The sequence below is a fragment of the Salminus brasiliensis genome, chromosome 5 (assembly GCF_030463535.1).
Source record: "Salminus brasiliensis chromosome 5, fSalBra1.hap2, whole genome shotgun sequence".
In the NCBI taxonomy this organism is placed as follows: domain Eukaryota; kingdom Metazoa; phylum Chordata; class Actinopteri; order Characiformes; family Bryconidae; genus Salminus; species Salminus brasiliensis.
Genome location: NC_132882.1, coordinates 16,514,236 through 16,525,439, shown reverse-complemented (window position 1 = coordinate 16,525,439; position 11,204 = coordinate 16,514,236). Strand labels below are relative to the sequence as shown.

General features: G+C 40.2%; 1 protein-coding gene across 4 annotated transcripts; it reads left to right on the top strand.

Moving 5' to 3' along the window:
- The first annotated feature begins 1,783 nt into the window (after positions 1-1,783).
- tcaim (T cell activation inhibitor, mitochondrial) lies at positions 1,784-9,906 on the top strand. 4 transcript variants are annotated; one of them, XM_072679623.1, is made up of 11 exons: positions 1,784-1,981; positions 2,635-2,709; positions 3,201-3,333; positions 3,489-3,639; positions 4,143-4,401; positions 5,151-5,273; positions 5,573-5,670; positions 6,112-6,203; positions 6,304-6,536; positions 6,930-7,061; positions 8,317-9,906. In XM_072679623.1, exons 2-11 carry the CDS (start codon positions 2,681-2,683, stop codon positions 8,540-8,542), a joined length of 1,476 nt encoding a protein of 491 aa, XP_072535724.1. In that variant the 5' UTR covers positions 1,784-1,981; positions 2,635-2,680; the 3' UTR covers positions 8,543-9,906. The 4 variants fall into 4 exon arrangements, with proteins under 4 accessions (XP_072535724.1, XP_072535723.1, XP_072535725.1 ...); XM_072679622.1 differs by having other exon boundaries at positions 1,784-2,082; XM_072679624.1 differs by having other exon boundaries at positions 1,784-2,082; positions 6,930-8,409.
- The last annotated feature ends 1,298 nt before the right edge of the window (positions 9,907-11,204 follow it).

Below are 11,204 nucleotides of genomic sequence, written 5' to 3'. Positions count from 1 at the left end.
AGATTAAAAATAATACATCAAAGCTCAAATTCAGTGTCTTGTTTTTTAAGCAATCATGAAACAATCTGTATAAATTAGAGTGAACACAGTAAATAAACACCATCCCAGCTCATTTTTGTTCCTCAGGATGTCACACCATTCTGGGTTTACTCCTTCACTTACAGACATGTTCTGTATTATTGACCATGCGCTTGCATCAGTTTCACACATACTATATTAATGACTGGTACAAATGTGCATGACAGCACTCCTTTTCAGTCTTAGTTCTTTAGTCTATGGGCATATTTAGATATCACTAATGTGAATATCGCAACATGGTACAAGTAAAGCGGCACTCTTCAAATGCTCATCATGCATAATAATCCAATGTTAGGCTATCAGTATTCAGCAGATGTGATATTTTGCTACAGTCCCAAAAACACACTGACACAAATGAACGGCAGTAAAACTGTACAGTCAGGCACATATTACTACATTTTTTATATTGTTGCTGTTCGTTTTTAGTTTTCTCCATGGTTTGAACCCTGCTCTGTACACTGTGTAAATACTTCTGGATAAATGGACCAATAGAAATGCTCTACATTATATAAGGGAATAAACCTATTTTACTTTGACTTCCATTCAGTGTTAAGAACATGTGTGCCTTTTCCTGTTTTTTTAATGGACAGCAACAATATAATGAAGTACTTGGTAGTAAGCCTTTCAGATAACACCAGAGACTATTTGCACATTACAAAGTATAGAACACAAACAAGAGAACATGCTACTTGCTCCCTCTAGTGGACTCTAGTGGCCAAGCTTCAGCTACTGTCAGTGACTCTTCTAATCCAGTTTGATGGGATCAATGGGACATGCAAATGGAAGGTGAGATTATTTTGCTACATATTTACCCATGATGAAGAGATATGGATCAAAATCTACACATATAACTATATTTATATCTCTTATTCAATCTTTTGAGACTTAATATGAACTAGGTTGAACATAACTGAGGTTGGCCTGCCTCACATTTATGAATATTATCTTTAGCAATTCTGCTGCTGTCTGTTTCACATCCATCTGTTCTTCTTCACTAGCTACAGTCGAATAACAAAAATGCAGTTGATTTCATCTGACAACAGCGAAATGTATATTGTACATATATGTGGGACACTGCCTAATGTGAGACACCTGAGCTTTATTTGAAATAGGTCTTCCTCAAATAAATGAAGATCAATAGAACTATGGGTGAACAAAAGCTGTGATATATGGGATTATAATTACATGGCATCTCAAATGTCCATCCTTAGTTCAGTGTGGAGGACAGGAACAGGAAGCACCCCAATGCAAAAAAGTCCAACATTAGGCCAATTTACCTTATATCATATGAATTATTCATATATACAGGTATTTATATGTATTATATATATATATATATATATACACACACAGAAGTACAGAGACAACCCTTCTTATTAGTTAATTCTAATAAGACACAGATTACAAACTCCATAAGACAACACTGCCAATAGGGTGGCACTCTCTGCAATGCACAGCGTCTGCAGCGCTGGACTGTGGAGCACCAGGAGTGATGGACCCCTGAATATCCAGCATCAGTACCAGACCTCGGTAACGTTCTTGTAGCTTACCTGGCTTATCAAATTCTTACAGTTCCAGCATTTAGTATAAAGTTTTACAGATGCTGTTGCTGTTACAGCAAAGAGAGGACAAGCTCCTTATGATACAAACAGGGAATCTGGGAATGCCTAACCAGCCTAACCAGCCAGCCATACTTCCGTAGCTAGAGTCCCAGCCGTCCCAGCCGTCCCTGCCTCTAATATACAGACTGTCCTGAAGACCCTGAGGGATTTAGAAAGGTCAAGACTGAATCAGAACAGCAATGTCTGAACTGGGTCTGGGTTACTCTCTTGTTTACACCACTAGATGTCAACATCGCCACCAAAACAATGAAGGGGAGCCTCTGAGTTTCTGTAGCCGTTCGGTGGGTATTAACATGAATGGCATCTTGAATGAACTGGATCTGCCAAGCGGATTCATCCCTTAATCATCACGAGTGACATGTGACAATTCCCTGCTGAAGGGGTAAATATTTGTAGTGTTGCACTCTATTCGGTCTGGGGGAAACTTCTTGTGTCATCGGCGTGGTTTATAAGCCACGCTATGCTGCTAGTTAGCCAGTTAGCTAGCTGGCTAGTATGACCTAAGTTAGTCGTCGCCTTGCGCAACATAGCGTGAGATAGTGAGCAAATGTAGCGACCGTGTGTCACCAAATTAGTCAGAGTAGCCTCATAGGAAGCCGTTAGGTATGTGTGTCGTTTAAAGGGAACCACGGTTTAATGGTGGCGTCTTGCTAGCTTGCTAACTTTACAAGCTAACAAATAAGTTGATGTGCTTTGTTGCATAACGTAGTTAGCAGCGAGCTAACTGACTGACTAGCTGGGGGGCATAACCTGTGACAGTGACCTAGCTTAGCTAGTAGAGCACCTGGCAAGGAGAGAGGAAACTCTTGATAACTTGATTAATGTGATAGTTCCATACCTAAATGATACAACTACAGTTTGCATTATTAAAAATTATGATTATGATTTATTATGATTACTGAATTGTGATTTATTATGTGGCATTACTTTTCAGGAATGCTTTCAGACCTTCACCACTGCTGTCTGAGAAGCACTACGTGATGTCAGTATCCGCCTTCCTACGGATGAGGTTGGTTCATTCATAAGAGAATAACACAATAAATAATTTCCTACTACATTTACATTTAAGGCATTTAACAGATGCTCTTACCCAGAGCGACCTACCAAAGGGCTTCGCTGTTTACTCAGAAAATACTCTTGGCTAGTTTGTATAGACTAGGATTCAAAGATACCTCTTAAGCCTACATGCTACTAAACAAAAGAGTCAACATGAAGACCATAATACTCGACACTACACTACACTACATGCCCAAGTATTCTCGGAAGAGGTCACTGAAACAAATCCGCTGTTCAGACACCCAGGAGAAGTTAATTCCATCACTTCGGTGCCAGGACAGAAATACATATATGCTGTACATTCAGAGCCATTCATAAAGGCTTATCTTCTCATACTATAATTCAAAGATAGCTGCACTCACCTGCACTGTATGTATGATTTAAACATTGTGATGTTGTTTTATGGCCCTTGTAACTTGTTTGTCTCTTGTTCACCACACTCAGGCTTGGTGGAAGATGCTGTGCTGCTCATATAGCTCAAAAGAGAGCTCTATCCGGGGCAGATGCTGTGAATGCACTACGACCCTTTTACTTTGCGGTGCACCCTGACTTCTTTGGTCAGCATCCGAGAGAAAGGGTAAGAGCTCAATGGCTAGTGTCGCTGTTGTTATTCAGTACCTGCAGTCTCAGGAGTGGAGCGTGTTCGTGCTGCTAATACATATTTAGTTGTGGTAATGTGTATTTACATCTCTCGCCGTTTCCCACGCTCTGTTTTTGTGCTCTGTTTTGCAGGAAGTGAATGAAAACTCTCTCAAAAGGTTAAATGGCTACTTAGAGAATCTTCAAAAGCCAGGCGCCAGGTCACTTAAACCTACAGAATTCACTTTTTATGTGCGGGACACAAAGGAGAAAACAGACAGTGAGAGTGACCTGTTGCCCCCTGGTAAGTTTAATGTTTTCCTAATCGGAGACCTTTGTCTGATCAGTACAGGCTGTGACTTTGGGAAGGGTTCTGATTTGGAAGCTGAAAAGACAATTTGTCTGCATAGTCTTCTGCTACCTTGTGTAACAATTTAAATGTGACTATCAAACAGATACTGTTTTCGGTGTTCTGTCACATTTACAAAGGTGATCCAACCCTTCAATGCTAAACCTTTTGAGAAGCGTTCCAATGTGCCTCGGTTTTAAAATGCTCACACAAATGGAGGTGGAATATTTAAGGTGAGATTGACATGACTTCTGGCGCCGCAGCAAGTGGCAGCCTTTCCATTTGCATCTGTATCAGTGTCCTGTCTGTACTTGTTCCTATAGTGTACCACTGTGTTATGCTGCTGGATACTACATTTCCTTCGGGATCAATGAAGTGTCTGTCTATCTATCTATTTAATAGGGCCAGTTATTTACCATGTGAAATATCAGAGTGTCTGTTTTTCCTCTGTTTCCCAGGTTTCCGATCAGTGACTTTCACTCTACAGTCTAAAGATGCCCTGAGCACAGTGGTGGAAGTTTTGAAGTCCTGTAGTTTGTCTGTGGAGCACATGCAGGAACTGCTTAAAGCCAAAGCAGAGAGCCAAAACTCATCCCAGCAAGGTGGAATTCCTTTCTACCGTCCCATAAAATGGGACAAGACGTACTACAGCTTCACAGGGTACAGAGACCCAGAGCAGGAGCTAGAGCAGGCCAAGAAAATGGAGACTACACTCAGGTAATCTAGTCTAGTCTAGTAATCTAGTCAAAAATGTATTGAAGCATTGTAGACTGCAGCCAAATTATAGATGTAGCCTTTTTTGTAGTTGCAAAGTAGTAAGTAGTATTTACAAAATTGACCTACAAAATTTCAGTTGCTGTAGTTTCGGGTACAGCTTGTTTACGGTCTGTCTGCTAGTTATCTATAGTGTTCAGGTAGGGAACTGTTATGATCATCGCAAAAACTTCAGTTTGTATGTGTTAAGGTAGTCAATGGTTAATGTTGTGGTATGTTTTGGATCATTATCCTATATCCTATATCCTAACAGATGGTTTGACATTTAGGATTTGCTGTTTTTCTCTCCTGCCTTGCAATATTGCCAACGCAACTGGCGCAACACAACCCCAAAACGTGAAAGAAAGAAAAACATGCTTTACAATTGGCATGGCATTATTTGCACGACATGCCATTCCTCTTCTTGTGTGACAAGACCTTCCCCTGTCATTTGGGCATTGCTTATGTCCATTTTCAGATCTACAGTCTGTTGCCTGAGTCCATGATTTCAGGCTGTTAGTACAGTGTTTTAAATGTCAAGGATTTTATAGACCTCGGAAATTGGATTCAGCTTCAGGATCCAGGTGCCCAAACTTTTGCATACAAATGTACCAACAGACCTTCATATGCTGCTAAGTACTGATTAGGGACTGATGGTAACCAACATATTTTTATGTGAAATGGCTCAACAATGTGCTGCTCTGTTATTTCAGTTTGTGGTTGCAGAACAACGAACCAGAGGCCACACAGAAGCAGAATGCGAGTGTACCCCGGCGGGCCGAGCTGAAAAGACTGAAAAGGGAGCTTATAGAGAAACTGGGCCTTACTGATATCAGGTCAGCTGGACAGTCTCTGAATTTTGTGAAGCATTTACGGCCATTTCTTGCTTATGGTTAAGTGCTTTGTGTTCTGATTTGAACATTTGAGGCAGTTAAATCAGTATATTTCACCTTGAGCGTTTGGACACTTGCAAGTAGGTTGGAAGTTTGGTTCAGTTTCACTTCACACTCCATGATAGATGACAGTTGATGTACTCCTTAATGTTAATTCTAGCTTTAAGTTCTTGGGACTGCCCTGTCTTTCAGGATTATCAGACAGAATTAAATTTGTTTGCATGTTGTCCTCCATCCTGTAGGTGGCAGCGCAAGTGGGGAGTTGCACATAGGTGCTGTCAGCTACAGAGTCTCAGTCGGTTGGCATTACAGAGCCCAGAAGCCCTGCTCAATCTAAGAGGTACTTGTGTGGCCACAAAAGCATTGTAGATGATTAGATGCTACAATTCGAAAATTAAATCGCTTTATGTAAATATATACAGTAATGAAGAATTTCATTTTTACATATTGTGTTTATATAATTTCCTAAATAATATAATAATAAGATAATGTATTAAATATTAAATAATAATGTGCCTTTACTTATTTCAAGGTTCCTATTATTAACTCACTTTAAATATGGATATTCTGGAAATTAAATGTATTATAACACTTACAGATTTCACAATTGTTTTAGTAATCTCTGGCTTAGTTCGTCCTCAAACAGGTTAATGCTATTGAAAACTCTGATTCCAAACATTTGATTGAAAATGCACTCTCTCTCTTTTTTTTTAAACATTCAAATGAATGGGTCAAACTACATATATGGATAATGTTTACTGGACATTTTCAATCCGCACAGGACACACAGTTGTTTTCACTGACCAATCAGGGATGAATGCCTCCGGCCATGTGATGCTGGGAACAATGGACGTGCATCATCAGTGGACAAAAGTAACACAATCATTTTTATTTCATTGACCACATACTTATTAATAACCATTACTCCTCCTTGTCAATGAGGTTTGCAGTCTGGATCTGTGTGTTGCTTCAGCTTTTTCAGAGGTTACCCAGCTACTGCAGTCTGTTCCAGCAGACCGTGTGGCTAAAAGAAAGGATCAGTTTCCTGTTAGGGGGGATCCAGGTGATTCATGTGGAGCGGGTGGGTCCAGTTCTGCCTTTGGAAGAGCATTACAGAACCCTCAACAACTTCCACATAAAACTGCTGCCCCACCGTTTTGCCCTGCATCCCCACAGTCTTCAGGGCCTCACCATGACCTTGGAGAAGTAAGGCTAGTTTTTTGAATGTGTACCGCCTATGTATTTATCTTATTGCACCATTTATTATACAGGAAATTAAACTAAAAAGTGTTTGGGTCAACTATATATGCTTTGTATATATGCTTAGGCGTGGGTGCTTTATGCTATCTTGCTGTCTGACATAGGAATATGTTTTGAATATGAATACACTTATTTCGTAGTGTCAAAGCAATTAATGGTTTCCTCCTAGTGTGTTCTTTCGGGGAATTAGTGAACATTACCATGCGTTATTTTTACATACTCTAAGTGTCTTTTCTGCTTGAAACCAGAGTCCTCTGTGTTCAACAGTAGACCTAATAAACCCTTCTGTGCACTGCGTTGTTGAGTCAGTTGCTGTACTGTGTTCTGTGATTGCCATAGCGACCGTTCCACTCCCAGGCTCCATGAGATGGGCCACTTCATCATCCCTACATTGTGTGATCCTGCCCACTTGCAGAACTTTCTGCAAAGCCACGCCCAGGAGGCCCGCAGACGCATCCAGCGCAAGGACCAGTGAGTGTCACTGTGGCTAGTGTACTCTTACAAGCAAATGCTTTTCATCATTTATCAGAATATTTATTTAGAAACAGCAATTCACTTGTGGTACTTGTTTTCTCCCAGGCTTGTCTACGTTGCATTAGAATTGTGTAGAACTGTGTCTAAAATGTTTTGATTCTTTTAGGACCAGATACTGTATGCATTGTTTGCAAGGTTTGCTTGGGTAGAACCTTAAACATCAGCCCAACATTAACATACTTTTGGGGAGCTGATAATTGGGACATTCATATTTTCATTATCGGTGAAGATCTGAAGGTCACTTCTGCTACAGCCGAAAAACTAGGTGCTGTCTTTAGGGAAGTTTGTTGGTGGTTGTCAGTTTTAGACAGAATTTTGCAAGGTCACAGCAAGGTTGGGATTGCAATGTGTTGGACTTAAGCAAGAAAGATCTGGAAATCTGAAAAAATTGTCATTTCTAATGACTGTATCTACTAATTTAGGTTGTTGCTACAATGACCGTGAATCCAAAAATGTTACACTAATCAGTTAACATTAACACTGACTGTGCATTTTATCAGGGCCACTTACCGTATAGCAACTATTGTTACAGACTATAGTCCATCTGTTTCTCTGCATACTAGCCTCCTTTCACCCTGTTCTTTAATGATCTGGTCCTCACAGGACCACCACAGAGCAGGTATAATTTGGGTGGTGGGTCATTTTTAGCACTGCCGTGGTGGGGTGTTAGTGTGTGTTGCACTGGTACGAATGGATCAGACACAGCAGTGCTGCTGGAGTTTTTTTTAACCCCTCGGCATCACTGCTGGACTGAAAATACCACAAACCAGAAATATCCAGCCAACAGCATCCTGTGGGCAATGTCCTGTGAGTACTGATGAAGGACTAGAGGATGACCAACTGAAATCTCTACAATGTGGACCAACTAGGTAGGGTTGTCTAATAGAGTGGACAGTGAATGGATACAGTGTTGAAACACTCCAGCAGCACTGCTGTGTCGGATCCACTAGTACCGGCACAACACACACTACTAATGCACCACCACCATGTCGGTGTCACTGCAGTACTGAGAATGACCCACCACCAGTCTGTAATTATAGAACTACAGTGCTTCGATATAATGGGCAGTAGTGTCGAAATAAGGAGCTGGTATTAATATTATGGCTAATGAGTGTATTTCAGGCTCTGACATTGGGTGTCATGCAAAAGTACTAACTTCTCAGCTTAGCTCATTCTGAGTGTACACCTGCAGGTTAGAGGCTGAGGAGGAAGACGTGATGTCCAGCTGTGTTCAGGGCCTGTCTCTGCGCAGTCTGTCCAAAGAGCCCAGTGTGTCCAGCAGTCAGATGATCCCATGCTGCAGACGCCTGATGGAAGAAAGGTTTCCTCATATGCAGGGCCTGCACCTCCGCGTCTCGCACTTCTACTCAGTCATGCAGGATGGCGATCTGTGTATTCCCTGGGACTGGAAGGGCTGATGCACACTACACATTCACATATCCGAACACATTTTGAGAGTCTTTGGACAGCAAGACCTGTAACCCATGCTGCCACATAGAAGTGGAGAGTTGTAGAGATTTGCCAGCTGATTCACTTATCGTATAATCTAAATGCACTTTGGCTTCCTGATCCAAACAGATGGGTGGTTTGCTTTCAAAGCAATCGAGTGAAGGGTGCTTGTGCTCTAAATCAGTATATCAGTTCTGATGAGTGTAAATGTGAAATGAAGCACTTAAACTAAGGACGAAGTAAGCTGCCATTAGCCACATGCTGGTTAAAGTGTCGTTTGTGCAATCGCTGCATATACCGTCTCGCAAGAGCCTGAAATTGTTATTGGATGTAAAGCTATGGACTCTACAGTGGGATCCAGTATTATACCACAAATTCTAAACGTTCCTGCCACAAGTCTTGGTTAAAAGGAGGGGAATAGCTTTTTAGTGTTTGTGTACCTAAAAACACATCAGTGCGTGTACTGCCCCTGTTTCCACTAGATGGAAGTCTGCTGCTCTTATCAGGGAACTTCACTGTGTACCAGAAAACCAACACTCATTCCACTAACATTGAATATTTAACCATGAATATTGTCCATTTCATTCTCATTATAGAATAATACATGTTGCAACATTTACAAGACTGAATCAAGGGTGTTAAATCAAATGGTTGATAGAAACCAGGGGTGGGCAGATCCGGTCCTGGGGGCCGGATTCCTGCACAGCTCTTTTTCTGCTCAAACACACCTGATTCAAGTCACTGGTTAATTGCCAGGTTGGTTTTGGAGCTCTTGTTAGAGCAGGGAAATCTGCAGACTGTGATTGACGCTGACCCTGTTGCCCCCTGTTTAGACCCTAGACATGCTTATGAACTGTCAGTAGAGGCAGTTTCTTTTATTGCTGGTCCTACAAGCTGTCTCACTCAAGTAGATGGCTGAACTGTGAGCATGGTTGCAGCTTTGCAGCCTTTTATGACTAACATGAGTCTCAAATCTGTTCTACTGTAAGGTGAGCAGTAAGGTGGCTTTATTTTCAAGCCAGGTAACATTGGCTGAGAGAAACTCATCAAAAGGGTTAAAATAAGTTAACAGGATGTTTTTGTTGGATAAATTATATGAACATCAGTGCTGCTCTTTATGTAATTCTGCAAATCATGGATAATGTTAGTCCAATGTGTGGAAGTGCTGGACAGTCATTGTATTAAAGGTGACGTATGTTTGTGTGTCTAATGTGGTCACTAGCACAATGTAAATCTGAACCACAACTGTAAAATTAATAAACTGTTTAGTATTTGACTGAGTTTTCTATGAGAGTTTGTGAGATTAACTGGGTTTAATAAAGATGTAACCTAATACTGTCTCATTTGTACTTCTTTGGGAAATATTGACATATGCTGCTACTGTAAACCCTCGATATTTTGTTTTGGTTTTGTCTTCATTTGTACACCAGTTCATCCTCAGATCAAGAATAAAGTGTAATCTTAGTGTGTCTACACACATTATATGTGGAGTATTCAAGGATTCTGGACAGTATTGACAAGCACCAATACAGAAGTGTGTTTGTGCTTGGATCGTGTAGGTTTGGTCTATAGTCCTACTGGGATTGGATTGGTTTATTAGGAGGATGTCTGTAATAAAAAAAATTCACACGTCTATCCAGTGATAAAACTCGCACCTGGATAGCGATAAAATTACTGCGGGACCCCATATAAATTTAATTCCGTCCAAAGAGGCCTCATAAGTAAGTACATCAATAAAAGATTTTACATGCTTGTGTTTGAGTTTTTTGTGAAGGAATGTAGTACTATAATATATATAGGATATATTGAATATCCTCAAAAATTTGTATTCATTTATAATTATAATTTCATTCCTATTTCATTCAGTCATATTTTATATCCATTACACTAAAGTGACATTTCAAGCCTTTTTTACTTTTATGCTGCTTGATTAGTAATGTATTAATACATGATGATCAAAAGTTAAAAATGTATCACTTTACATGTAATGAATTTAAAGTTTAATTATAAATTAACTTCTGATAATTAATTACCTTTTTCATGATATTTAAATGTTTAAGTAATCTAGTTTTGAATATGTATATACTGTATTTACCTTTTTTTAGTAACCAGTAGGTACAATGTGCCATTAACCAATAAAATTCCATGAGCAAAGGGTTAATATAAAGATCCAGCACTGCAGGTCATGTGCAAAGACAGCAGAGTGTGTAAATGGTCCACTTCAACTGAAAGTAAAAGCACTTTTATAGACAGATTGAATGCTATTAGGTCTAAAAGCCATTTGGTCCAATTTGAGTACCTTGGGGTCTCCAAGTGGCTAAGCGGAAAGGCCTCCTAGTGCTAGCATTATTTGAGTAGCTGCAGAATTGTTGTATTTCCTTTGCTTTATTATGGTATAGTTGCAGTTCAGAAGGCATGGAATACATTTAGCAGCTTCACTGGCTACTGGTATACTGTTAAAGTAATGTTACTCAGTCCCTCATTGATCATTTTGTTCAGACAGAGGAAAGATTGTCAGTTTCTGCTGTTTTTTCTAGGCCTGCGTTTACTCTGCCTGATAATAGTTCTAAGAAAGCTCAACCTGATCAAACATTCTAGGTGTAACTTATCCATAGACCTTAAGATTACGGC

What these genes read in the sequence shown, in the direction of transcription:
- tcaim (XM_072679623.1), top strand. Translation starts at nt 2,681, where the DNA reads ATGTCAGTATCCGCCTTCCTACGGATGAG. An exon ending in CTGGGCCTTACTGATATCAG is followed by an intron (nt 5,274 to 5,572) that starts GTCAGCTGGACA and finishes TCCATCCTGTAG; the next exon opens with GTGGCAGCGCAAGTGGGGAG. An exon ending in CTCACCATGACCTTGGAGAA is followed by an intron (nt 6,537 to 6,929) that starts GTAAGGCTAGTT and finishes TGATTGCCATAG; the next exon opens with CGACCGTTCCACTCCCAGGC.